Source organism: Catharus ustulatus, chromosome 1 (assembly GCF_009819885.2).
Source record: "Catharus ustulatus isolate bCatUst1 chromosome 1, bCatUst1.pri.v2, whole genome shotgun sequence".
Lineage (NCBI taxonomy): Eukaryota > Metazoa > Chordata > Aves > Passeriformes > Turdidae > Catharus > Catharus ustulatus.
In genome coordinates this window covers 56,871,903-56,899,846 of record NC_046221.1, presented here as the reverse complement: position 1 = coordinate 56,899,846, position 27,944 = coordinate 56,871,903, and the positions used below count along the sequence as shown (strand labels likewise).

At 39.1% G+C, this 27,944-nt stretch overlaps 1 protein-coding gene across 6 annotated transcripts in view; it reads left to right on the top strand.

Moving 5' to 3' along the window:
• The window catches only part of SUGCT (succinyl-CoA:glutarate-CoA transferase), a 348,238-nt gene extending 329,115 nt beyond the window's left edge, over positions 1 to 19,123 (top strand). For 5 of the 6 annotated variants that reach the window (XM_033064621.1, XM_033064654.2, XM_033064608.2 and 2 more), the window contains one exon: positions 18,786 to 19,123. In XM_033064621.1, coding sequence (XP_032920512.1) covers positions 18,786 to 18,949 — 164 coding nt within the window. In that variant the 3' untranslated portion in view covers positions 18,950 to 19,123. Of the gene's footprint in view, positions 1 to 17,933; positions 18,195 to 18,785 lie in introns of all 6 variants that reach the window. The other variant, XR_004418442.2, reaches the window with a different exon arrangement.
• The last annotated feature ends 8,821 nt before the right edge of the window (positions 19,124 to 27,944 follow it).

The window sequence follows — 27,944 nt, the reverse complement described above, 5'->3', positions numbered from 1 at the left end:
TACATGTGTGTGTCTCTACACAAAGCAGAATACAGATATTTAATAGAATGTGGACTGATGTTGTATATTTTCAAAAGGATTTGTAAATCTTTACAAAAGAGGTCAGCTAGAGCACAAAAATACTAATGGGGACAAACTTTTCAAAGTTAATAATTGATTTGGTTTTTTGACTTTGGTTGCCCAGCTGAAGCTATATTAAGGATTGAGCTATAGAAAGGGCACTTTCATTCAATTAGGGCTACCACAAGCAGCTCAGATCTAATAGTAAAAGCATATCTAATAGTAAAAACATCCTGAGCTCCTACGCAGTCATTTGTGAAAACTGTACTCTTATTTCTTTCTAGTCATGTCATGAGTCAAAATTGTGTGAGAATAAAGATGGAAAGGAAGCATTTGCTCTCCTGGATTAGCCGGTTGCAGTGCCATGCTCATGAAGCTGAGTACATAGACTTTTTACACAAAAGAGTCCACTCCTGTTGGTTGACCTAGGAGAGCAAATAAAGATTCACTGGCCATGGCCTTCCTTTGAGTCACTCAAGAAAATGACATTTGGATTTCCCTGAGAAAAGCTGTTTTTCATATCCAGTATAGAAGTCTGTGGTACCTTAAGATTGCTGTGGTATATACATAAATGATATAGTTTCCCTAGAAGTTCTAAATAATATGAAGTGAAACAAGTCACTCCATTTTATTTCTTGATCTGACTCTGGTTTTGTTTGGTTTGTGGTTGGCCTGTAAAGAAGACTAGATGACCCAGACAGAAATTGCAAAACATTCTCTCTATATATTAAATTGGAATTGCATCTTTCATCATGAATTGAGGTTCTGTTAGCACTTTTAGGAGTCATTAGTGCTTTGCTGAATTTTCCCACACCTGCTTAAAATATGTTGGTGCAGTACATGCTGCAAAGTGGGGTTACTTGGCTCATCATTAAGGATAAATCTCAACTTCATAGATCTAAGAAATCCAGAAGAAGAATTCAACAAATATGTTCACTTTAGTCAGAAACACTTGCTAATCCTTCTGTCTCAAGCATTGGTTTAACTGTGCAACTGATCAGTTTCATGGGAGAAAGAGGTGAGGGAATAAATTGATTAATGAAGAAACTGGAAAATGTAAATAGTTAGGAATATCAAACATTTAGAGTATTCTATATTTAAGGTCAGTAGAAGGTTTTGGAGAAGGAGTGGGAAAAGGAGTAAGTGAGAATAAGGTTCAGGCTTCAGTGGAAAATGCTGTGGAGAGTTGTGGGCTTTGGGAACAAAAAAGAACATTAAAAGTTGATGAGTAATTGAGCTATATGGGATAGATTATCTCATGGTGTATTAAATTCCTTGTGTTGATTAACCTCAGGATGTTAGGCATTGGTTAATAGGAGACTAGGGAGAGGGATTTGGGAAGAATGGGGCAGTACGCATAAGAGGGTGGGATACTGGAGCTAGATGATGAATTGCTAAAGACTGTAAAACTATCATGGGGAAATATTGGATGTTCTTCCTGTATTCTCACGTGCCTTCAAGGGCATCTACAGTAATTACACGACCATAAGGTGCACTGGACTATAAGGTGTACCCCCTGGGAGTCAGCAAACTTCGCAACTTTGTAGATCATATATATAAGGCACACTGGACTATAAGGCGCACTATTTTTTTGCAGCGAGGATCCACACCGCGCGCAACAAAGTAGCGAAATAGTAACAGAATCATACAGTCACGGGGTTTACTGGCTTGGTTCGGGGTCAGGCGGGCTCGGCGCCGCTCAGGGCTGCCACTGGTGTTGCCAGAAGCCCGTTCCGCCCCGCATTGCCGGGCCAGCTGCTCCTGCCCACCCCTGCAGCTTTTTTTTGCAGTGAGGAGCTGCACTGCATGCAACAAAGTAATGAAGTGCAGGTGCTCCGTTTGCAAACATTTTTCACAGATTGGCATAGCTTTTAAATGCAGCCCCAGGTGCCCTCCCCGTGCTGCAGGCCCTGGCACTGGCTGCCACGGCTCACGGCTGCCACTGCACAACTGCAGGTCCTGGCTTCCCCTGCCAGTGGCCACAGCTGCTGCGGGCCCAGGCACTCCCGCCCAGCCGCCGGCTGGCACAGCTAGGCTTGCAGCTCGGCCACCACGGCCGTTGCCAGCTCCTCATTCCCCCCAGGCCGGGGCCGGCAGCAGCTCCCTCCCTCCCTGCACGGCTCCTGCTGGCTGCGGTTGCCTGCTTCCGCCCCCCCTCGCGACTCGGCGCTCCCGCGGCACCGCCCCCGCATTGTGGCTCACACTTCTGGGTAGGCAAATTTCCGAACTTTGTAGATCATATAAGGCGCACCGGACTATAAGGCGCACTTCTGGGTTTGGGGGAAAATTTTAGTCAAAAGGGTGCGCCTTACAGTCGTGAAATTACTGTACTTTTAACCATTTTCAGAGACTGGTCTTGTGTACTAAGCCACTATGAATGTTTTTTTGCTTTTGTGTTACTTTTTATGGTCTCTGTGAAAGGGAGAATGTTTGTCCACATGTGGGTATAGTTGGCAAATAAGGCCAAAGAGTAGTGCGAAGTGCAGAAATACAGAAATGGCATAGCTGGAAAAGCAGATATCTCTGTGGTAACAGGTGGTTGGTTAGGCTGCCTTAGGATAAAGGCAGAGAGGAGTTAGAAGGGGCTGGGGTTAAAAGCTAAGGATGGGAGTCATTACCTTCTCCTCTAGAATCCTTAATCCTATTCTTTAGATAGTTGTGTATTCCTAAACACAAATCTGGTTTTGTGATCTCCTGAGCATAAAGAACATTTCTTGCCACCACCCACTGCACACGTCATCCTACTCCATTCACCCCCTTCACCCAGCTAACTTTACTCTTAGTTTTACTAATGCTTTCTGGCATAGGGATTTGCTTCAGTATTGCAAAATAGAGAACTCCTGATTGAGTGGTACTGCTTATGTTGGCACTGCAACCACAACCATAACAATTAGTTTGAAATGGCACGTAACTTCATCAAACAATCTAACTCTTCCTGAAAAGCGTGTTTGCCTCCAGCATTTTCGGTACATTTTAACAATGCAGGAATTTTAGTATTTTGTTAGCAAGATGTTTTCTGACTGGAGAGCACTAAGAAGACAAGCTATACACAGAATAATTTCTGAAATATTTCCTCCACATTTGTGTTTGGCAGTCTGGTATCTGCCTGCTCTACGTACCCATGGGAAGAAAAGATTTTGGGGGCCAGCTGTTTCTAGAAGCATGCCAGTGGGGTCTGTGTCATATCAGCAGTGTCAGCCATTCACCTTTGAGAATAGGACATAATGTGTACATTCAGAGAAATAAGAAATATTACAGGAAAATATTATATGCAAAGATACACTTTAGATTAAAGAAACTTCAAATATCTGTGTCTTTGTAAAGTTAAAATGATCCTAAGATGGTTAGCAGAAATCACAGTTAATTTTTCAGCTCTAAGTTTGTGTGCTACTTATTTGAAGAAGGTGCAGAATTCATTACATTCAACACAATTGTCTCTGCCTTCAAAGAATATTTAAGACAGGCTAAGCAGTACTGGAGCCACCAAAATTTCAGTAACACTTTTTGATAGCTAGTTATTATTTAATTTTAATTGCATTGTATTGCACAGACATAGTTCAATAGAGTACCTAAATATCCCAGTCAAGATCAGGGCTGTGATGTTCAAGAGTTTGCAGACGGAGGCCAACATGTGTTTTCTACCATGTTATGGGAAACTGTTTCCACCCAAGAGTTAGCTAAGAGTTTAATCCTGCAATTAGTATGCTCTCTGCCCAGAAACTATCACTTGTAGCACAGCAAGACAGATGTATTTTGGATTAGAGAGAAATCTTTCCCACCACACAGTAATGCACAATTTATCGGATATAACCTGGGACAGTGGTTCATACTCTTCTGAAGCATCTCTGGGAGTAACTGTATAAACAAATAGTAAGCAGTGATTGGAGTTCCTAACATTTCATAATCTAAATAGACAAGTCTAACACAACAGTACAGGAAATACAAAGATATGGCAATGGAACATGATTTGCCTGTGATCACAGAGTTGATTGGTTAAAATCCAATTGTTTGAATTCCCAGCTCAACAGTCTGTACTATGGTTGACCTTACAATTCGATGATAATTACTTTCTTCTGATGAGTTTCATATATTTTCATAATATTCCTTTGTTTTTGATGGTGTTTATCAAAACTGCTCTACAGAGGATAAGCCTTGGGAAGAGCAGGAAGCTAGTTGCACCACTTATGTGGAAAAGACCAACGCTGTAACAGATCTATAATCAAGGTAGATTTAAATCTTTGTATCTCACAGAAAGCAGTTACTCTTACTGGAATGTAATACATACATAGTATATAGGTTTAAAAAGTGTATCATCAAGGATTTCTTTAAACAAAAATAGCATCTGGATTTGAAATTAATGAATATAATCTGTAACAGGTACATATATAAAGCATGAAGTAATTCCTGGCATTCTTCTGTTGATATAGTATCTGAAAGCTGGGAAGAAAACATTAGAATCCAAGAAAGCTACACAAATTATTTGATTTTATTATTTTTTTCCCTGCAAGTAGATTAACAAGCATTACAAACATGCCCTACACCTGTAAGATGTAGTTATATGGCAGGTAACTAGGGAATTACTCTGGTTTAAAATGAAATCTGCACATTGAATCAGTCTGAGAACAGCTGGCTTAGAAATCAGCCTGAGAATCAGAATAATCTATGAAAGGTATTTGTATTAATATTAAACATTTTTGCATGCTCAGTGCAGAAGATACACTTTGAGCTTTGTGGATTAGGAAGTGGCTAGTATCGCTTTCTGAAACTGGGCTGCCTTGTTAAGAATGGAAAGCTCAGTTAAAATTAAGTTATGAGAAACCTATGTGAACCCTTGTTATTTACTGCTGAGAAATACAAATTCATGTTTTAAAAGGCAGAGTTTTCAGAAAAATTCGTGTTAAAGTTTTTAGCAAATAAGGTTCCGGTCATTTCTGCAGCATGTAATTTCTTTTTTGGGCACAAGCTATATACTGATACGTAACTGTATCTGATAAGCAATAGAAAGGCAAATGGAAAAAAGAAACTGTTCTTTAATAGTCAAATACAAATACAGTTGGAGGACTAACTAAAACATAAACTTTGGAAAGGTCTTTCTGGATACAAGGAATCAGTTCCTTATACTGGAATTGTAATCTGATGATTAGACTTGGTTAAATTGTACTGTGTTCAGGAACAATCTACCAGTACCATGGCAGAGCAGGCTTTCACTTACTTCAGCATCTCTAGTTCCAATGTTATTATGTGAATCCCATTTTTTATAACACAGTTACATTTAATCCACGCTTTTATATGTGCTGTTGCAACCTGAGTACAGATGCTTTTCCCTTGAATTTTCCTTGTATTAGGCCTGCAAAAAATAATTTACATTACCTCAAAAAATGGAAATTATAAGAGAAAATTGACTAAAGGAAATCAACCAAAAAGCTAAAATTAAATGGAAACAAGACCTGGTAGTATGGAACAAATGTGCCCACACACAGACTTGCTCAAAATAATTGTATGAACTAAACCCAACTGTTATTTTGGTTCAGGTTGATTTTTTTTGGTTGTTCTTTTTGCTTCTTGGTTTGCTGGTTTTTTGGATTTGGATTTTTTTTGTTTGTGGTTCTTGTGCATGTGTGTGTGTGCGCAAAGAAGCTGTAGGACCTCTGGCAATTAAACTATAATTTTAATTAAATATTTAATAGAATCCTGTGGTGCAAATATTTACAGCCAGTCTAGGGCCCTTTCAAATTGCCAGTGCAGTGTAAAGGAGACTCAGTATTGCTGAAAATGAAGTCAGAGATAGCAAGACCAGAGGCAGCAAGGCCTTTCATATTTTATATTGATTTTTAGGAGACAGCACTTGCCAATCGTAAGAGGTAAAATAAGAAGAGTGGTTGAAGGGTTTGCAGTAAAAAAGCAGACTTCTGAAAGCAGAAGAAATACATTAAATGAAAAATCCACAAAAACAAATTGCAAAGGATAAAAGGTGAGGGGCTGTGTAGGAGGGAGGTGCAACTGATGATCCCAGACATTTGGGGACGGAAAAATTCCATTAACACTAAGCACCTGTTGCTTAAGATTTGGGATTCAGAATTACAAACCATGTCAGTAAAAGCATTTTGGTTTGGAGTTTAAAAGGCAACTGAAGGAAACAGTTGAAGTATTTAAGAGGAGGAAAAAAGAGAGCATGGGGAAATATTTTATGAAACTTATCTGTGCACATTTAAGGTGGGATATTGGTTAGGCATGGCTGGTTTCAATTTGTTTTTAATTTTTTTTCCCTAGCTTTTCAAGTTGTCTTCTTGAGCAAAAGGGGACTTTAGTTCAATTTAGTTTAGCAAGGAGGTAGGCAGCTATTCTTTGGATGGCTTCCTAACCTTGTGCCTCATTCCTCTTCATGGGTGTGTCTGACTTAAATTTCTAGTTGTTAATCCTACTCTAGTCTTTGTGGGGGAGGAGACACGGTTTCTGACTCTTTTGCCCACTGTAGGGTAGAACACAAAACTGAAATCCTTCTGATGGAGTAAGGGCTGGCAAATGTTAGAAACCACAAGAACTGTGATAGAGAACCAGCCTATACTTAAGTGACATTCACACGCTCACACTGGCATGCCCACAGAACCAAAAACCGTACTGAAGGGTGTTCGGTTTGACATGGTTGTTTCTCCTGCCCATACTGCTTTGATACTTGCAAGATGAGTTGAATATCACGTGTCAGGGATTGGCAACAGGCAATGGAAAGCAAGAAAAACTGTTCCCAGCCCTCCACACTGAGACAGAATTGATCAACTTGTCACTTACAAATCAATGGAAAAACCCAGTCTAATCTGCAGTGTGCTGTCTCTGTAACCCCATTTACAGACTCCAATTTAAGCACAATGCTTCCCTTTAAAGACCTTACAATTTTACTTTCCTCCGCTCAAGGAAGGATATTCTCTCTTCTTGTCTACCTTGAATACCAGATGTCTCTGCACAGTGAAACTGAGGCATCCTGAAAGGGAAAGATTATCAAATGTCCTCAGCTTTTACTGGAAACTGGGCCCCTTTAAAGATGTCTTGATTATGACACTCAAATAATCATCCCAGACTGCACAGAGCTTTTCAAAACTCAGCCAGCATTTTTAGTGGCCTGTGCCTCAAGGAGTCTGGGCACCTTACCCAAAAAGAGCTAAAAATGTGATTTGCAGTTCTTAAGTAATCCAAAACAAAGTATCAAATCCTTTCCCATCTTCCTTTGCCAGGGAAAGTCCCTGTGTGCTAGAGCTGGCCTCATTCTGCTACCCAGGGGACAGCAGAAGTAAATGGAGGGTGGAGTGGGAGAGCTTTTGGAAGAATGATCAGGCTGTGCGCAGTGCTCAGCCCTACTTAATCATAGATACCTTGCTTGAAAATTGAGTTCCAAATATTTCCATGGTGCTCAAACATAGAGTTACCTGGCTCTTGTCTGTGCTGAAGAATTTCAAGCAACAGAATTTCCTTGGCTGTGCTGCGACTGATGGCTTTCCCCATTGTTTTAATACTCACTCTGAAGATACTTACTCTGTGTGGGTCACCAACCAGGCAAGAAAGTGTCAACTGACTGCTGAATTTTCCAAATGTGGAGGTTTATATGCCTGTATATTGTGGCTGCAGAGGAGCAATCTGAAGACGCACGGAGTAAAGGAGGATGGCAATATCCATACAGCACATGAGAGACACATGATTTGACATCTAACTGAATGTCTAATCTTTTCCTTTTAAAAATAATATAGTCCTTCTGAGAGTTAAGCCTTTGGCTAAAACAAGGGATTGCTGAGGAAAAATTAATCAATGTAAAAATCTTAAAAAGTGACTGAAAGCAGTTCTGCTACAGGTGGACTGAGGAAGACTTTCATTTCTCAGTTTCTTTCTCTTGATGGGCTAAGACAGATGTAAGACATTAATCATCCTATGTAAATGAATTAGTAACCTGTACTAATATATAAGGGAGTTGTGGTGAGGTTAGGGAACTTAAGTAAAGCAATTTGGTAGACTGCTCCTGCCACAAACCACGTGCCACCCAGTTCACTTTCTTTTCTCTCTGCCAACCATTGCTGTCAAAGGAGATGTTACAGTGGGGCCTAATACTATCTGACAGGAATGTCAGAATAGGATTGTAAAACAAACACCTTTGGTTTTTAAAAGAGACTTAAACAGGCATGATGAGAGCCATCAAAAATAACCGTTTCAACATAAATTCCCATTATAACGTGTACTGAAAAGAGCTGGTCAACTCTTTAGGGGCATAAAAAAGGGACATAGAAAATTATTTATATTCTGCAAAATAATCTGTGCTGTGTTCTGATGTCCAGGCTTAGAGAAGAACACAGAAATAACTAGAGAAATTCTTAAAGGAGGGGGCCACAGAAGAATTTTCCCTACGAGCTGGAATATCAGGCTTGTGAACCTGGTATTTGAGAACAAGAAATGGATTTTCAAAAGTTGCTTAGGAGAGCTTTTTGAGTATTCTTTTGATTTTGTTTTAATGGAAGTCCCAAATGTTTTTAATTTTTAGTTATTTTCACCAGTTGTTTAGAGAAAGCTTAAAGCCTCCTATCCTGAGAAAGTACCCCTTGAGTAAGCAAGACAAATTATACCCAGACTTTAGATTAGGCTGTGCATGCCCTTCAGTGTGCATTGTCTTGCATCCCTGAATTATCAGCTTCATGTATCTGGGCTTCAGCTGATTGCCTAAAGAGTAAGGAAAAGCTCATCTGCAAGGAAGAGCTCATCTGCTCCCACTCTGATGATGCACAGCTGGCCAAGAGGATTACTTTTTGGGTCTCTGAAGAGCCAAAGAATCTAGCTCATAGCTGGAGACAGGACACAGGAAAGGACAAATTGGTGTACTGAGGAGATACAGACACTTTCTGGGTTGGCTGGCGTGTCTTATTCCAACATGCTGGCTCAGACTAACCACAAGGCATGGGACTCAGAAATAGTTTTCACCAGGCTCAGTAGGAGAGCCTCCAGGAGCTGCTTGCCTTGCTGTGCAGCTGGGGGCATGATTCACCTTCCAGATCATGTGAGTGTGTTGCAACTAGGCACTGCTCTGTCCTTACAAGAGGCTCATTTCAGGTAGCATTTTGATTTTTCTTGTTCCATGCATGTAAGCATACTTCTCTCTGATTACTCTCCGTGCAATATAATAGTTAAGGCCTTTGGGCTTACAGTAAAGATACAACATGAAACTGTATGTGACTTGACCTTCTAAGTATCACAGGGGATCCAAATAGGCCATTTTAACCCCAGCCTTGTTGCATGGAAACAGTTTTGCTTTTGGGCATTTCAGAAATTCATATGTTTTTCGCTCAGAAGTAACCATTGTGATCATATTATGATCTGACCCCCTGTGTAATACAAGTTCAGCTTCACTCTGTAATTTCTGCATTAGGTACACAATCTGTGGTTAACCAGCATCCTGTGGTGGGATTATGTATTGCATTTTGTATTGATTAGGTTATGACTTGAGACAAATTATGATTTTAGCCTGGATTTTCAGTAGTTTAGGCTTGTGCCTACAGGATTTTCCTTTTAGAGTTTTACAGGGGTTCTCCCAGCAGCTCGTCTTTGCCATGTATTTCTTCAGCTCCTTCCTGCAAGAACAATTAAAAACCCCTAGAACACACCTTCCACAGTACTGTAGAAAAGATAATTAGAAGAAATTCTGAAACTAAATATAATTTTCCTTCAAATTTATATCCTTGATAAGCTCTATATGTAATCCTTATTGTGACCTGAATTATCCTCGCGTCCTTTAAGCCTTGTCTCCCCAGAGGAGTACAGTATGTGCTAAATGCATCTGACAGAGCTGTGTCTGAATTTACTGGTAAGCCATTTGCAACCAAACAGAGTATATAACAGCTGCATTCTTTGGGGTTTTTTTGAGTGTCATCAGGGCAGTAATTTGGGCACCTGTCTTTCAGCAGTTACCATTTTTTTCTCAACACTGTTAAGAACTTTATTTACCTTGGGATTTCTATAGTTTTGTCAAGATTGATGGATTCAGAAGTTACTGTGTGTGGTGGGGACAAGGCAGACAAATAGATGATTAAAAAGAGAGCATAGACACATAAAATTGTTTCCTTAAGAAATGGATCTTCAGATTATTGCCTAGGGAATTTATGCTTCTTTAAAATTGCTACTTCTGGGTATTCTTACTGGTAGTCTTCCTTCCTATCTTTTTTAAAACCTTTTCTTGAGGTCTTCGGGGCTCTTAGGAAGGAATGGGACCATGTCAGTCTATACAAAAAGTTGGGCCAGATTTTCAGCATTGAGAGGTGATGCACATGGGAAGAAGTAGACACCACCACACTGAAAATTTTTTTAAAGCTTTTGGGTGCCAAGAGTCCCATCACAAAATTATGGCTCAGATAGCACAATTATGTGGGATTACTCTCAAATATGCAACCAGAGTGACTGATAAATTATTTACTTTACTCCAGCAGTCATGCAATATTAATTAGGTACAGTTAGTATTGTGACTCTTTGAAAATGTAAAGATTTATATAATTGTTGAATGGTATTTACACTGATAATATCCAGGATGTTGCTTGATAGGAAATACAAAAAAATGTTTTTAATGCATTTCTTTACATGCAGCTTCAGGTGAGAGAGTACTTCTATAAATGTACCTCACAAGGGATTTTCAGAATTGTGTAGGGGATGCGTCGAATGCCTAAGTGTTCCTTTTAAAGTCATCTCATTTTTAAACACCCATCACGGCTATCACAGATAATTTACACTCTGCCTGTCAAGTCATTCTTCTCACAATGCTTCTGTTTTAAAATTCTTGACTTGTGTGCATTTGCACTGTCCTCATACCTCTTCCACGGAAGTCAGAATTGTCCAAATAAGAAAAGGTGACTGGTAGATATTTCTAGTATTCATGCTATTTACTGCCCTATCAATTTTACTGTTTAGTATTTACTGATAATTTATATGTGTTTTTCTATGGCACCTAGAACAAGGTTTACTTTTTTTAGTACCATTTGTAAGTTTGTCCATCCTCTCCAGTCTCAGTAACTGATTCCTACTAATCCTGCCAAAGTTTTCCACCCTCTCAGCTGTGATGGATGCCAAGTGAACACTTTATGTGACTGTGCTCTAAGTGGGGGAGGAAGTGGAAGCAGCAGTAAGGAAGGAGGAGCAAGACTTTGAATATTATTTCCTTAATTACTTTTTCCCCAATCTATTATGAGTTGTTTTTAAAAGGTAGATCGCCTGCTCTAATGTAATGCAAAAAGAAAATATTTTTCCCAGCAATTAAATAGATTCCCAAAAAGTCTCCCAAGCTCTAAACTTTTAGATCTATGGTAAGAAAAAGAAAAATATGAGAATTTTCCAGTCAAAATGGAGCAGGTCATTATTTCTGGAGATTACTTTGAAGCCTGTATGCACTACTCATACTAGCAAGTACTTTATAATGACCCTTTTTGTTTTGTGTACTTTTCTGCTTCAAGTTCCATCAAGGGAAAGAAGCCTGGTGTAAAGTGGTGTAGCCAAACTGCGCTGTGCTTGGGCACACCCATCTTCCCAGCTGGGAATAACAGATTGAAAGAAGTCATGGTGGGGACCAATGGGAAGAAACCATACCCTCAAAATGCAGTTGGCCTGGTCTATTCCTCATATCATATCCCTGCATACATAATTTTCAACACACATATATCCTACAGTAGCCATGAAGCCCCTCTCATGGACTTATTTTGTATCACCTTCCTTTTCATGGCCTTAAAAGTCTTCTTTCCTGCTGCTCTCCTTCAGGCCAGTTTCATAACCAGCTGATTGCATGCTCCAAACACTTGACCTGTAGCATATAAGGGATCTGCGTGCAAATATGTTGGTTCTGGGCCATCATTCTTAACTGTTGATGATATTTCATTGGAATTGCAAAACTCTTGTGTAGCAACACCATGTTATTGAGAGAGGCATACATGCTTGGTTTGTGTGGTGGCTTGACCCTGGCTGCACACCAGCTGCCCACCAAAGCTGCTCTAGCACTCACCTCCTCTGCTGGTCAGGGGAAGGGGTTGAGATAAGGACACAGAAAAATCAGTGTCATGAGCAAAACAAACTCAGCTTGGGGAACAATTAATCTATTTTCAATCAAGTCATAGTAGGATCATGAGAAATAAAACTGTATTTTAAGAACACCTTCTTCCTAACCTTCCCTTCTTCCTGGCCTGGACTTTAATCCCAATTCTCTACCTTCTCTCCCACAGTGGTGCAGGGGGATAGGGAATGGGGGGTCATGAACAGTTCATCACAAATTTCTGCCCCTCCTTCCTCCTTAGTGGGAGGACTCACATTCTTCTCTGCTCCAGTGTGGGATTCTTCTCTTGGGATACAATCCTCTAAAAACTTTTCTAACATGAGTCCGTCCTAGAGGCTGTTCTTCTTCATCAACTGCACCAAGGTGGGTCCCTTACACAGTGTAAAGCCCTTCAAATGCTCTGCTACCGTGTGGGTGTCCAGTGGGTCAAAGGTCCTGCCAGCAAACCTGCTCCAGCATGGGCTCCTTTCTCCATTGGTCCACAGGTCCCACTGGGAGCCTGCTCCAGTGTAGGTTTCCGTTGGGGTCACCCAGAGGCTGCAGATTGTCTCTGCTCCACCATGGACCCCCATGGGCTGCAGAGGCACAGCTGCCTCACCATGGGCTTCACTCTGGGCTGCAGGGGAATCTCTGCTCTGATACCTGGAGCACCTCCTGCCCCTCCTTCCTGTGACCTTGGCATATGCAGAGCTATTTCTCTCACACATTATCACTTCTGTCTTCTTTTTTCTGTTCTGCAGGTTTTTTTCCTTTTCTTAAATATGTGGCTCCAGAGCTGCTGCCAGTGCCTCTGACTGGCTTGGCCTTGTTCAGCAGCGAGTCTATCTTGGAGCTGGATGGCATTGGCTTCATCAGACATAGTGAAAATTTCTGGCAGCTGCCAGAAGGTGCCCCTGTAGCCAAAACCTTGCAATGCAAACCAAATACTGTTTGTTTTCATGTGATTCCTACATCTGTGTACAATACACTATGCTTGGGTAGAACTGACTAACAAGTGGTGCTGTGTTTCTCATTGCTCTTTTTTTGCAAAGGTAGATGATATGTTTCAAGCAGAATGTGTACACATCCATTAGCTCACATTTTCCCTTTTTTTCCCTTGTCCCGTTTGAATAATAACAAATAATCATGACATTTCTCCAGAGCTTGGCTGTCCTCAAGCCTGATTTTGTCTGCATAGTTTGAGAGTTAGATTGCTACAATATGCTCTAACCTGTGCTGTAGAAATGGTGTTATCCAGTGACTGCTGTACAATGCTGCAGGGAAAAGCGAAGATTATTACCTTTATCCACTTTTATATACTCTGCTTTGCACATTCAATATCATTCAAACTCGACTTTAATTTCTGCTGCTTGTAGAGTGAAACTGACTTTGCTTCTGCAGCCTCAAATCTCAGCAGTGCCCAGAGACATGTTCCAAAGACTGTTGTGTATTTCACCTGTTTAGGGTGAGTGTTCAAAGGCACCTCATTCTTGCAGGATCTTCCCTCTGAAGCTGTTTAGTGGTTTTATCTCATTTTTCACTTTGATGTGTTTGGTGTATCTTTAACTAATAGCTCAGTGTGATGCTTAGTAGTGCCATAGTAGATAGGCCCAAAGAAAAAGAATTTATTATGATGAGGCTCAGTTCAAGTATTCAAGATGTCTTGGTACAATTGTCATTGTGGTTGCAACTCATAAAAATTTTGATTTATTGTCACACTATTAATTCTTGTAGGTTATGTGGTGCGCACAGCATGTATTTTAACAATATGTCAAAGTCAAAATGATGATAATAATAAAATATTATCATAGAATTTAAATGTGGTGAAAGAGCTCTTTGCTTTACTAGTAGTGATGATCATAACAAAAAGAGAAACAGACTCCTTTTAATTTAAGAAGACAAAGGTAAATTACAGCTACCACTCATTCTTTCACTGCTTTTTTCAGGTGACAATAAATACCCCCTTAACTTCATGCCCTGAATGGAGTATAGTGTCCTACTGACAGCAAGGATGCACAGGTGACCAGCACCTTACACCCTCTCACCAGTCACCCTGCTTCTACCCCAGCAAAGGCCTGTTTTCATCTGCAAGGCTCCTGTAACTCACCCACATACAAATGCTTTTGACCTTAATTAAAGCAGTTCACCTCTCTCTGCCTCTAGGGATGGTTTCCTCATAAGGCAGTTGTGTTTAATTAGCATTTGCATAGCATTCTGCTGGTTGCTTTCCTGGAGCGTTGTTCAGTAGGAGCGTGGGATTGCTGAAGCCTGACTGGCAAGCATTGCACCCTCCTAATTGACACAGAAGCCAAGTAGAAGTTACACAAGGAAAGAACAGAGAATCATTAATGATGGATCATTAGCAAGTAGCTCCTTTGAATGAATGTAGATAACTTTATAACTCTATAAAAGTGAAAAGTAGCGTGATGAATTATGCATCAAACAATAAAAGCTCAAGGAAGACACTGGTTTTATAATTGCTGTGCAATTTTCTAGCATGCTCTAGTTTGTAAGATTAATTTTCTTTGGGAAGCATGAAGCATTCTGTGTGTTGCACACAATGTCAGTTTTGCATTTCTCTCTTTAGAGATTTTATTCTGCATATTTCAATATCACTGCAAAATCTCCCAGGGTTTGAGATCCACAATTTTTATGTTAGCAAAAATTTGTACAAGCAAACGAAAAGTCTACAGCTACTAAACCTTTGAGGGTTTTCTGATTTCTCATTGCAAAGATTTCCCGGATACACACACCTGAAATAAGATTGCATTGTATCATTTCTTTTTAATAGAAATTGCATAATAGTTCTTTGGCTATGTTGAATTTCTAGACTAATAAATCTCTAAAGTGCATGTTTACTCTGAAATTATCGTGACAAGCATTTCAGTTGGCACAGAGATCATTCCTGTGGCTTGCACTAGTGCCAATTCTGCCCTCCTAAGGCTCCTACTCACTCCTAAAAGAGGAATTAATACGAATATTGCCCAGTGATTCACCTTTCCCTTTAAAATGTACTGATCTCTCACTGAAGGTTTTCTCTGAAAATTGAACTCAATGTGTTTGAAGTGAGTAGAATCAGAGGAACAAGTTAATAAAAAACTTATCCCTGATGTGAGCTGTTTCTTAGCTTTCATATTATAGTGGGTGAAAGGGTCTATGGGAGATCTAATCCATCAACAAGCCCCAGGGATCAGCTGTGGGATCAAATATTCTAGAATAAATCTCCTTCCTAAAGACTGGATTGAAACAAACTCCACAGCCTCCTCCCGTGGCTTGTTTCAGCATTTTGCTACCTCTACCATTATAAAAGTTTATTTTTTATTTCCTACAGTTTCCTTTGTTGCAATTTAAGTCAAATATTTCTTATCATGGACATGAAAAAGGATTTCTTTCCTTTTTCCAGGAAGTTTGCATGGATTTTAGAGGGGTGGTTAGGGTTTATTTTAGTGGTAGTGATGGGGTTTTTCAACATTTTTTGAAAACAGTTTTGAGGTTGTTTTTCTCTAGCCTTTCAGTCCATGATCCCACTTAGCTCAATCTGTCATGTTTCCTGTGAAAATTTCAGTTGCTTTCTTGTGGAAGTTTTCAGGTGTTCCAGATGGCTGTGCAGTGGGGGCCCCACAACAGACACTGCTCCAGCTGTGACTTGCCAGCTCTAACTAGAGCAAAAAGATTATTTCATGTGTCCTGCAGGCATCTCTCTTGTTTGCACACTCCGTATGATGCTTGCCTTTTTTGCAACAGCATGATATTGTTGACTCATCTTCACTTCATGATCTAGAATAACCCCTAAATATTCCTCCTTGCTTGTTTGTTCCCTGCTCTGTATTTATGTAATGAAAAATATTTCCTTCCCCTTGACAATATTGAATGTCATCCTCTTCTCAGACCATTTCTCCAATGTAGTCATGTTGTGAAATGTGTTTCACATGAAATTTTAGCTTTTGAAGTCCTCAGAAAGCTGAGCAGGTAAGATCTGAGTTCCATCAGCCATTCAAGTTAAAATAAACTGATAAGCTTCATGCTGAGCAGATTCTTCTGGAGTTCACTTAAAATGTTCTGTTTTAGAATATGCCAAGAAGCAATTCTCTGAATATGATTTCCCTCTCAGTATTGCACCTGGCTTTGGGTTTATCTAGACCTTGTTTCTTTAGTCAGTTAATGGAAAATAGCAGAGAATTTTCTTTCTGAAAGCCAAATGTTGATTTAGTGTCTTACTTGTTGAAGGATGTGCTGGTCTTGTCTAGGGTAGAGGAAAGTTTCTTTTCAGTGGCTGGTATGGGACTGTGTTTCAGATTTGTGCTGAACACAAGGTTGCTAATATGGAGTTTTTTTTTTTTAATTGTTAAGCAGGGCTTTGACAAAGCCTTTCTTGCTTCTCATATTGCCACACTGGGGGCACATCAGAGATTGAGAGGAGGCACAACCAGGACGGGTGACCCTAGCTGACCAAAGGGACATTCCAGATTGTGTGACATCAAGCTCAGATACAAAGTGGGGTAAAGAAGGATGAAGGGGGGAACTTTTGGAGTGCTGGCACTTGTCTTCCCAAGTCACTGTTACATGGCCCTGCTCTCCTGGAGGTGGCTGAACACTTGCCTGCCCATGGGAAGTAGAAAATTCCTGTTGTTTGTGTGCAAGGCTTTTGTTCTCCCTATTAAACTGTCTTTATCTCAACCTGTGAGTTTTCCACCTTTACCTGTTCTAATTGTCCCTCTGCTCCCATTGGCTCCCACTGGTGGGAGAGTAAGCAAGTGGCTGTGTGGGTTTTGGCTGCTGCCTGGAGTTACATCATGACCGAGGGTCATCTCACCTGACTTGATGTCTGTCTGGGTGGTAAAGCTCCCCATCTAGAGCACTTGTCTACCCTTTCCTTTATGGAGAAACTCAGGTGATCACAATTAATCCGGGCAGGTTTACCCATTTACCAGAAGACACTGTAAGTGTGTACTTTCATCTTCAGTGTCTCCAAAAGGTGTCCAAGGAACTAAACTTTTATGTCCGTTGATAGCTAAATTTAGATGGGATATATCTCACCTCCAGCCCTTCTCCTGGTAGAAAGACAAGAGATCACATACACTATTTGTTCTTAAGAGGTACATTCTGGCTGTTACTCATCTATTGAGTATTTTCATTGTGATTATTTTTTCTAGTATTAAATAGAACTTGAAGTTAAATTATTTGGTCTGCAATTCCTGAATTCTAACTCCTTCCCTTTTTAAACTCAGAAAGCATACTGAGAATCATCCTGGAATCATCTGGGTTGGTAAAGACCTTTAAGATCATAAAGTCCAACCATTTCTTCTTCCAGGATCACACTTGTCAGAAATGTACCAAATTAGCTTGGAAAAAAAAAAAAACTTTTCTAGGCATCTTTTGTCTTATTTTGTCTTTCCTGGAGGTGGATACTTTACTGTATTAACCATTTTATTACAGTTCATGAAGACTGGCTAAAAGTAATAAAATGACCTGTTTTGGTGTCCTGACTGACCTTTGTCAGCATCTCTCCTCAAATAAGTAGGAGCCTCGAGTAGTAAATTTACCAATTCATACTGTGATTCACTTCTTGCTGCTCAATGTTCTATTTCTTCAGAAATAAAACAAACACTGTTCTGGCTTCTGAAATATTCTTTGTATTTCGTAGAACTGTAGGTATACAGACAAAGGTAAAATGAAATATAACCTTTTTTGTAAATTCTTTAAATAATGTAATAAAAGCCATTACTGTTAATAGAGGAATCATTTTGCCAATAGCATCAAAGGTTTTTCAGTTTTGTATTTAAAGAAGAGTAAATTAGCAGTAAAGGAAACTCTTTTCCTCTCTTTCTCCATGAGACAGGTAATCTTTCTATGCATGTGCTGAGTGCATACCTCACTTCTGATCCTAGTGTAAATTTGCGGCTCATTCTCCTTTCTGAGTCTGGTACTACAGAGCATCACTAAAACATGAGATCTGACTACCTGCAATAAAAGAAGACACAGAAATCTTCGTATCATTGCCAGCTTTCATATTTTTACTTTTGACATTATTCCTGCCGGAGCAAATAAATAATTGCTGGTTTTCTTATGGCTACTGCTACTTGTATTTTTGCAAAAAAAGGTAAAACAAACTGGGGAATACCATGTCTATGCATGCTGTCTGTTCTGTGTTGCTACAGGATAATGGAGCACACTGCAGAGGTGCTTGAGCTGCTGCCAGCTGGAGATGGTGCTACCCATTCTCCATGCACTGCTCTGACATCAGTAAAAGTGTGTTAACAACATTTCATTGTGTCCTTATGCTTGTGCTACCTTGTGTTGTGGAAATGTGGGGATTTCTGCATCACGTCCTGTATGGGCTTGACATTACTGTTCAGGTAGTAGAGAGTGGAAGACCAGTGACATAATATGCTCAAAGCACTCTGATATACATATCAGTGGAAAAAAAGGGAAGACTTTCTTAGTGTTGGGTGGCTATCCAGCAATTCTGCATTTGAGTGAACTTTAAAACTGGCTTATTGGTATATTATTGCAAACTGGAATCAAGTTATAGTCTGTAATTTCAGAATATAACATTTCTGTGATAAGGGCTACAATTAGAACTGGTGTGAAAATGAGGTACTTTCCTTTAAACTAACATAGACAATTCAATATAATTATGGGTAGTAACTCTGGAAAATAATTTCACTCCTATTTGGGTTTTTTTTTTCAGGGCCAGGTGTCAGATACAGTGGATTTGCTGTGTCACATCCAAAACCACCGCCACTTGTTGGACAACACACAGTGGAGATACTGAAGAGCATGCTGGGGTATGAGGATGACGCTATAGAAGAACTGCTCCACACTGGTGCTGTGGCTCAGCATGAGGTCAGATAAGGAACATTAGCTACATTCCTTCACACTGAGCTCACATTACTTTGTCCTCTCTTTGCTCTCTTCAGTTTCCCTAATGGGACTCAAAGAGAAGACATAATTTAATTCCTAATTTTCTTCCACGTGTATTTGTATGATTTTAACACTGATGTATCAAATAAACAATCTCATGCTGTCTGAGTGAAAGATTTTCTTGGGGGGGTTGGGAATAAATGTAATTATAGAGTCCTGTGTGACTATTCATTCTCTGTACTTCACATGGAAAATGGAGTCCTTATCATAATTACAGTAATTGCCTAAAGATTTGTCCCTAGAAAGACATGATGCTAGTGAAAAGAAGCAGAACCTTTAAAATCTGTAGTCTCTCCATGCACAAAAAGCTGTTTTACATTTTAATAGAAAGTAATTTATTTACAAATTGGTGGTTGATCGGATTGATTTTGAACAAAATTATCTATCCTGAAAACTTTGTTCATCTCTATTTTAGATCAAGAGTACCCATTACAAAATTTACCTCTATTTACTGGAATTCCAAATTACTAATACGTATTTTTATTACATTGCATAGTCATGACAATCTCAACATGTTAGCAGAAAGAAGCTGAAATTGGCACAGTTCTTCAGTTATTCAAAATACCTGTTCTAAGACCAGTTAAGAGACAAACTGTGGGTGAATAGTGCTCTGTAGTTTTATTCAGAAAGGTCCAGGGTACTCTTCATTAAACAGTGGTTCACAGCAAGCCACATGCTGAATGTCGAATACCAAAACTTGCCAGATGGCTCAGTCTTGTTCTATGGGTTGGTACTGATTCCTGTCTCTGACTCAAGTTACCATCCAAACCACCTTCATTATGGAGAAAGCACAGGTTGAAATCTGCTCCAAACTTTTAACTCAGTCCAACCCCCATGATTAAAACATGGTGAGAGCTGACGAATCTCCCTCAAACTCAGTAATACTGTATCCTTCAGTAGGGTTGCTCTGGAGAGTGAGGCACTGTGCAGTGGAAGAACGTGGGAAAATTTGATCCGTGAAAAATAGTAAGGAAAAGATTAAAGGAGAGCCATTTCTCTCTATAAACCAGTTTGGCAGTTCTTCCCTCTCAGAAGACATCCCAGGCTCCTCTGTGACAGTGTATAATTTACAGCTAAAGTAAATTCAGTATATGGGAAGGGTTTAACCTTTGTTGTGTGCACACTGGGAGCGACGCAAAACCTTTCTATTCCTAACACTGAATAAAACTAAAATCGACGCTCAACGCACAACATCCATGTTTCTCTCAAAGTATCAGAAACAGGCCTGGCATTATAACTAGCTTGTCATTTTGTTTCCGCTCTAACAAACAAGATCCTCTGTATCATATTTGAACTTCACAACTCTGCATTACCTTCTGGGGGAAGAAAAGAGGTTATTACATAATCAAATTGCAGTGGAACCCCACTGTGGTTGTTCATTTTTGAAGCCCAGTGTTTTGGTTCATTTGTTTGCTTGTTTTCTCTGGTTTTTGTGTTCTTCTAATTTTTTTTCCCCTGCACTGCATTCCTGGCACCAAACACCATACTTTATCCATGTGCTAAAGACATCATGAGATCCTGGAGGAGTGACTTCTAAAATAAATATAGAAATAAGTCTGAACTGAGAATTGGGACACCGTAGGGGAAGAAGTGAAACTGAATTGGAAGAGTTTTTGATATAGTCCACTTTCCTTTTAATCTAAGGGGAACATCCCCTTTTTAATGAGAAAAGCAGAAATTTGAATTCTGCTTCATATAAAATGGATAATCTGATATTGAGCTAAACTTTGTTTAGTAATGAAAAACACTGTCAGATAACATTCAGAAATAAATTTTCTGAGTTTACTTTCCAAAAGGTTATTTTCTTCACATTTCTAAGAATCTCATAGATGAAGTATAGTAAAATGTTTCTGAGTTTTGTTAAAGGATTTCTTAAAAAAAATCAGGATTTTTTTTCCTGTGCTTTCCAAGCAACAGAAACAGTTAATCACCACATCCTTCACTATAGTAAATTGGCAGAACTACTTTGACTTTAACATAGTAATTCTGGTTTAAATAAACTGAATATTGGGCTTTAAACTCCACAAAGTATTTTGTGCAGCGTTCACACGCAAACAGTGTTTCTCTTTCTTTTTCTTTTTTTTATTAGTGTTGTTTCTTTCCAGTTTGCAGTGTTGACAGTCAAATGCCTAAAGGGATAATTGGAGACATTATTTTGTCTCACCTCCAGAAGTTACTGCAACAGGAGAAATCCAGATACCATTTCTCAGCATTCAAGTCAAACTCACACACAGATTGATGCTTACTCTTTAAGTCAGAAATAAATTGAAGACTTTAAATAGGTGGGTGTCCAGAAGCTAGAAAGTCCTTTATCTTCCAATACCTGATCATGAAGTTTTACCCTTTCATAAGGGTCTTTTGGTTTTGGATTATTTGGAAGACATTTAAATAATTACCATGATAATATTTGTTATAGCACCCTTTTCCTTTAAAAATGGACAAATAAATGCAGAAAAAGAATTCAAACAAAATTTACTGCACTCTTCCCAAGAATCTTCATGAATAGGTGTCTCTAGAACTCAGTTGCACTTTGTCAATATTGTAATTTCAGACTGGTTTTCTCTTGCACCTAAAACTTGGAATCAGCCATCACATGGGATTCTGGAACTCATAAACTGAGATCCCTCCACTTTTGAGGAAGAAATGTAGTTTGTGATGACTATACACAGCTGCCTCTGGCAATGAATGTTTGTTTTTCTCTGCTTAAATTGGAAAAGAATCTTATAGTGCTGCCATGATGTGAGAGTGTGTGTGGTATTTTCTATAATTTGACTTGATTTATACATCACTAAAAAAAAAAAAAACTAAACCCCGAAAGCAGAAGAGTGATACAGGACACACCTGTTTCCCTCTTATAGGTGTTTGCAAGCAAGCTTTAGCTGCCATTGGAAAAGGAGCTTTTCTTTTTGGCGTCTGTTCTTGATGTCATTGTCCGTGGCCCATTTGGCTCTGTTTTCTGCATTGGGGGGGGTCCAATTGTTCTTGTTCTATCTTCACTATTAAAAATGTTTCCTCTGCCCCCCTCGTATAACTGTCTTCCTTTCTTTTCCATGCAAGCTAGTAAAGTTCTACACCAAGTGTTAATCACCCAGAAAGCTGCAAAACTGGTCAGGCAGAGTCAGGAGGATTTTGCATAGCCTGAGGATCTGATCGGGGGATACTATAATGCATCAAAAGAAAATTCTAATCAAATAAAAGTCAAAAGTTTTTCATGCTCCTGCACAGATCTTGCTCCTGGTAACTCTTCCCCAGAACCTTTAGAAGACTTGGGAAGTCCTTGCACGCTTGTCTGCAATGGGTGCCCTGGAACTGAAATACAAATGTAGGTATTTTTTTATCAGTGTCCAGCAGGAATAATCTGATAACAATCAGACGCTCACCAGCCTCAGCAGTGATCCAGCTGATGTGCAAAGGCCAGTGATGCCATAGTGATATGAAGAAAGGGCTGTTAAAGAGGATCACTTAATTGTGATGAAGGGGAATGCTCTTTTTCTTCTCAGGTCTATAAAATCAAAATAAAAAAGTTACTTTGTCATTTTTATATGAGAAAAGGAAAATATCCCTATTCTTGACTTGCATACAAAGTATGGAAATCCTTTTTTAAAAGTTCATTGAAATAGAATGATGCCTGATGATATTAATCAGAATTTTGGTCTTGCTTCTTCAGAGATTAAAGCTTGTCCCAGTCATGTCTAGTGACAATATGTTGAGGCTAAAATAGCAGAAATAGTTCTTCCAGGTAGTGTGCATGTGTACTAAAAAACTGGGGAGAGCATTTTTGTTAAATTGCCATATAGCTCTGCCACTCACAGAGCACTGTAAAACCTCAGCTCTGGTGAACCTGGAGATAAAAGGCAGCTCGGCATCTCTGTGATTAAAATGGTCTTGACTTCTTTTACTATCTAGATGACAAGACACAGTTAATCCTTTGACCTTCCTAACATTATAGAACTGTACTAAAATGTATTTATTTCCCCAAAATGTATTAAAATGTATTTAATTTCCAAAAGACAGAGAAAAGGTAAAATACTTTCAGAGTTCAGGAATGTTGGCACAGCTGCTCACATTTCATGTCAGTGACATTAAACAGTGCCAGATACAGTACTTTTCTTAACTGCTTGTACATTGAGTTTAATGTGGCCTGATGAAATGCTAAAGATTATTAGCTGGTGAAAAGAAACCAACCAATCTTAGAGCAGTTCCTGTAGGATCAAGTAACCTCCCTACACAGAGGCCTCTGTGATACAGGCAAATGTGATAAAAATACAATGATAAACAGTGATACAGTCATTATTTTAAAGCTAACAACAAATCAATTCAATTTCTATATGTTTCTGTTGTGACTGAAATTTGGAACAGACATGAAAAATGCCTGGGATCACATATACCAAGGGCCCATGAAACTTTCGAAAGATCTGCTTTTTGGTTCAGACTGTGCCAAGCAATGAAGGGGGACCCAGGCAAGGGTTAAGGTGGAGACAAGCTGTTGATTTTCAGTTTTCTTTCTATTCCCTAGAGCTACAGCTGAAAATGAATTATTAAGTAACAATTAGTCCTTAGTTTTGAATAAATTCTTAAAAATCTTAGCGTGAAGAGCATACTAAACTGCCTGCCTTAATAACCCTCAATATGGTTTAATTTATCGTTAACAGTGTCACACACTGCTTATTTACAAGGTACTCAGGGAAGGAGACTGGGGAGAAGTTCACTTCACTGCAATTGCTTCTATGTATCAACTATTCCAATATTGAAAAGTTTTGTATAAAAATGCAGAGCAGCGTGTACATTTCCCACTGAGATTCTCTTCTCCTGGTGGATTGAGCTTTGACTAAAGCAAATGTATGAGAAAAGTAACAGTTCTCCAATAAATTCATTTTGGTATTTTCATCAAAACCTTCCCTCTCTCAAAAAGCCAACAGTAAGGACTTTAAGCAGAAAAATGGGAGTACTGATTCAAGAAATCCACTGCAGAGTTTTCTGGAAGTCACAGTTCAAGTGTCTCCTGCCTCTATCATCTTGAAGGCCAGGTGGCCTTGGGACGCTGGTGGTATATGACTTGGTTCATCCTGTGAGTATGCTCTACCTGCCTATACATTTTAGTCAGAGAAAAATGGGATAATGAAGCAGAAACTCTGCAAACTTCTACAGGTGTTATTAGGGTACCATTCTTCTGAATTCTTCAGGAACAAACCACTTTGTCCAGCTACCTGTACTCTAAAGCAATTCTGCCCACTCACTTTATCATGTCCACTCTACTTAAACTCTCCATGCTTGTTTGATGGGCAAGAAGTTGAGATAGAGAAAGAACCTTAAGAATAACCAGGATCAAAGAGAGAAAATACTGCTTGAGACTTAGTTGCATCCATGTTGGCAGAAAACTCCAGATTCTGTAGTATAGTAGTGGGGCTGATGACCTTGAGTTCAACCCAAGACTCCCTGTACCTCTGTAGGACAGTTCTGATTGTAACAGATCATGTAAAAGTTTACATGACCAAACTGAATGGCCACAGATTCTGGTTGCAAAACAGTATGAACTACCTGAAATTCATCTGAAGACCTGGTGACGCCTGTTATCTACTCAATAATGTTAAATTGGTAGAACTATTAATTTGCAAACAAATTTGCTGTTGTTAATACTATTGAAGAGTCTACCCTGCTTGCTAACTCATTTTTATTGACTTGCTTTCTTCAAATTGCCTCCTAATGCACTGATTGTCCTCTCTCATTTGCATTTTCAGATGCATTTGTGAAGTTTTTGAGCACAGATTTCCAAAATATTGTACCTCTGACCATCGAATTCACTTTCCAAAAGCACGGAAACTGTTCAAATATATTATAGGTCTATTTTGTGCCATAAATAATGGACAATTAAAAACCTAATCCACTGTCCTTTAAAGGCAATGAAGGGGCATTCACATTGATTTCAGTAGGGCTGGAACCTGAACCTTAGTACCATGAATTTGTGCATTTCAGGTACACAAAGCCCCATTGCTTTAAATTCTTATGGTAAAAGTTCTCAGCCTTTTCTGTGCTATCATCCAGAAGACTTAAATCATTAGGGGTTTTATTCCTTTAGTAGGGACCTTGCACTTTCACTTTAAATTATGATAGAAAAAATGGCATGTTTCTTGCATCAAATGCCACACAAGGCTTTATATGGTATTTGTACTTTCCTTAATGACCCTGCTATTAGCAATGTTAGTGACATCAATAGAATGTTCATTTACTGAACTGTGTTTGGAGAAGAGAGGAATTCTGACCTTTTTTGTGTAGCTTTTTGTGGGAACTGTTGACTATAGCCAGACTTGAACACTCAAAAAACTCTAGAATCAAAACCTCAAAAAACTCAAAAAACGCAAAAACCTCAAAAACTCAAAAATAATCAAGAATAGTTCAAAAATTTGGAAGAGAATATTATGATAGAACAATATACCTAGATGCAATTTCGAAAGAATCTATAGCAAGATTTTTGATAAAGAGCTGGCAACAGCTCTTGTACATATTTTTCCGTGGAACAAAATGCAGGTCATTGCTGGCTTCCTTGCAGGCCTGGAATTTGTCCAGTTTGGTTCTTTTAGCTTTAGGGATCTGATATTTTTAGAAGTTATTTCTAGGAAAACACTGGAAGTGAATTATAATGATGATTTTGAAATATCTGGTTGTTGATATCAGCAGCTGGATGCTGGGATCAAGCTCATGCTATTAGTTAAATTGAAAAAGGTTCTCTTTCATGTTATGCAGCATGTAATAGGATATGAACTTTTACAGTGCTACAAAAATAAGGACTCTGTGACTGAAAACAATGTTAACTGCATTCCCCACTTCTTTCTACAAGTAAAATCAAAGACAGTTCTTCAAACTCTTCACAGAAAAAGGAGAGAGAAACAAAACTCTTAAGGGGGTATGAAGATTAGTAGTACAGATACAGGAGTACTTCTCAGAAGGATGGAATATACCATAGCTCTTTTGACTCCCATAGATTTCAAGAATTTAGTCTCATGTGAAGAGGACTGGTCCAGTGGTTGGTGGACAAACTGAGGGCTCTCAGAAAATCTGCATGCCACAGGTTTCCTGTTTGATGTTGGGCAAGTCCCATTCCCTTCCTTTAGGTTATCTGTATGTGGTTTGGTACTTTCCATTCAGAAGGACAAAGTAAAGATTGCAAGCTGACCTGATAGCAGAGGCCATCTCTGTTTAGACAGATGGAATCCATTGTCTGTCTTTCAGAGGCATTGTGTTGATTTAAAAGTGCATGTGTTGCAGCATAGCAGAGAAGTTAAATTCTTTTGCAAAGTGAGGACATTCTATTTTTCCTGTAAAACCAATATGAACAACCACAGTTTCCCAATCTCCCATTACTGAAACAGAGACAAGCCTCCCCAAAGGGCTTGTGAAAGACCTCCACAGATCATTTGGGTATAAACAGATAGTATCTTTGTACCTAGTGGTTGCTTACATATAAAAACGAGATCACAAGCTTTTAGACTTTGTCTTTTCTGGCAGCAGCTGCAAAAAGTTCAGGAAGTTAATCTCATTTTCTGACTTGGATAGTGAATTTAAGGTTAAGGAGATTAGCTGCAATGTATATTCCCAGGAAGAACTACTGACATCTCTAGTAGAAGCTGAAAGAAGAAGGTTTTACATCTAAGGGAGAAAAAATAGCAGAAAGGCAAGGCAAAAAAAAAAAAAAAAAAAAAAAAGGAAAAAAGGGAGAAGTAGGAAAAAAGAAAATATAAAAAGGAAATTCAAAAGAAGAAACAAGAAAAAAAGGAAAGACAGAAAAGAGAAGGGCGAGAAAGGGAAAAGAGATGATAAAACATGAGAAATCATAGGAGTAGAAATAAAAGTGAGAAAGGGGTAAAGGGATGGGATGCAAAGGAAGGGAATGGCTTTTGAGTACTGAGAAATATCTGTCATATACATGTTGCAGCAGTTGATCCTTGTGGTAGGTCAAATAGTAATATACAGCTTTAATGCTGTGGTGAATGATCCCAGCCATGAAAAGGCAGAGAGCACTAGCAGTGACCTGGGATAGCCTTTTGGGGAAATTTTAGTAGGGTTGCAGGAAGGCCTTAGGCATTGCATTGTTTGGTCACTGGAGTGTGCCTGGTGGTTACCAAGCAGATGGGTGAAATTACATGGGGAAGCAGAGACACATGGACAGACCATCAAGCACAGCTACCCCTACAACCAGGGCAGGGAGGAATCCAGGGATGTCTAACTGTAAATGAAGCTCTTTGAATCTTGGAAAATGTGTTCAAATTACCTAGGTAATTATTCCAGATCAGTTCCCTGATCTGGAGATGTGTGCTGACTCCTTTCCCGGTTAAAGAATTTCTCTAGAAGAGTGGACAAGAGACTTTGCCCTTTAAAAAGCAAAAGGTAACACTGTTGTTTTCCATATTCCTCACTCTGCAAAATTTCAAATGAAAGGCCTGATCCTATGCCAAGTGGAGCACATGGAATTACTTCTTTGCCTTTGATTCATTCTGGCTCAGCACTTAATTAATAGTCCTGATTTTATAAAGTTTTTGGTTTTGAACTTTTCACTCCATCTTTCCCAGATAGAAAGATGGAACCGAACCCACACTTACCTCATTAATTTCAGATGGTTTGTTTCTGCTTTCAAGGTGTGCATGTGGAGCCCTCTGAACTTCCTGGACACAAATGAGCATTAAATCTGCCTACACTTAAAAGTAGGTCTCAATAACGCCAAACTTTTTGAAAGTGAGTTTCAATATGATTTTATTTGTAATGCTCATATGCATTCCAGGAAACACTGACATATTTGAACTCTAGAAAAGTAGATAGCAATGAGAAGTAGATTGAAATCTTGCATGTACAAATAAAGAAGAAATTTAAAACTGTTGAAGATGTGCTAAACCTGTCATTTGAGCCTTGCTGATTGGTTACTGAAATCAGCTAT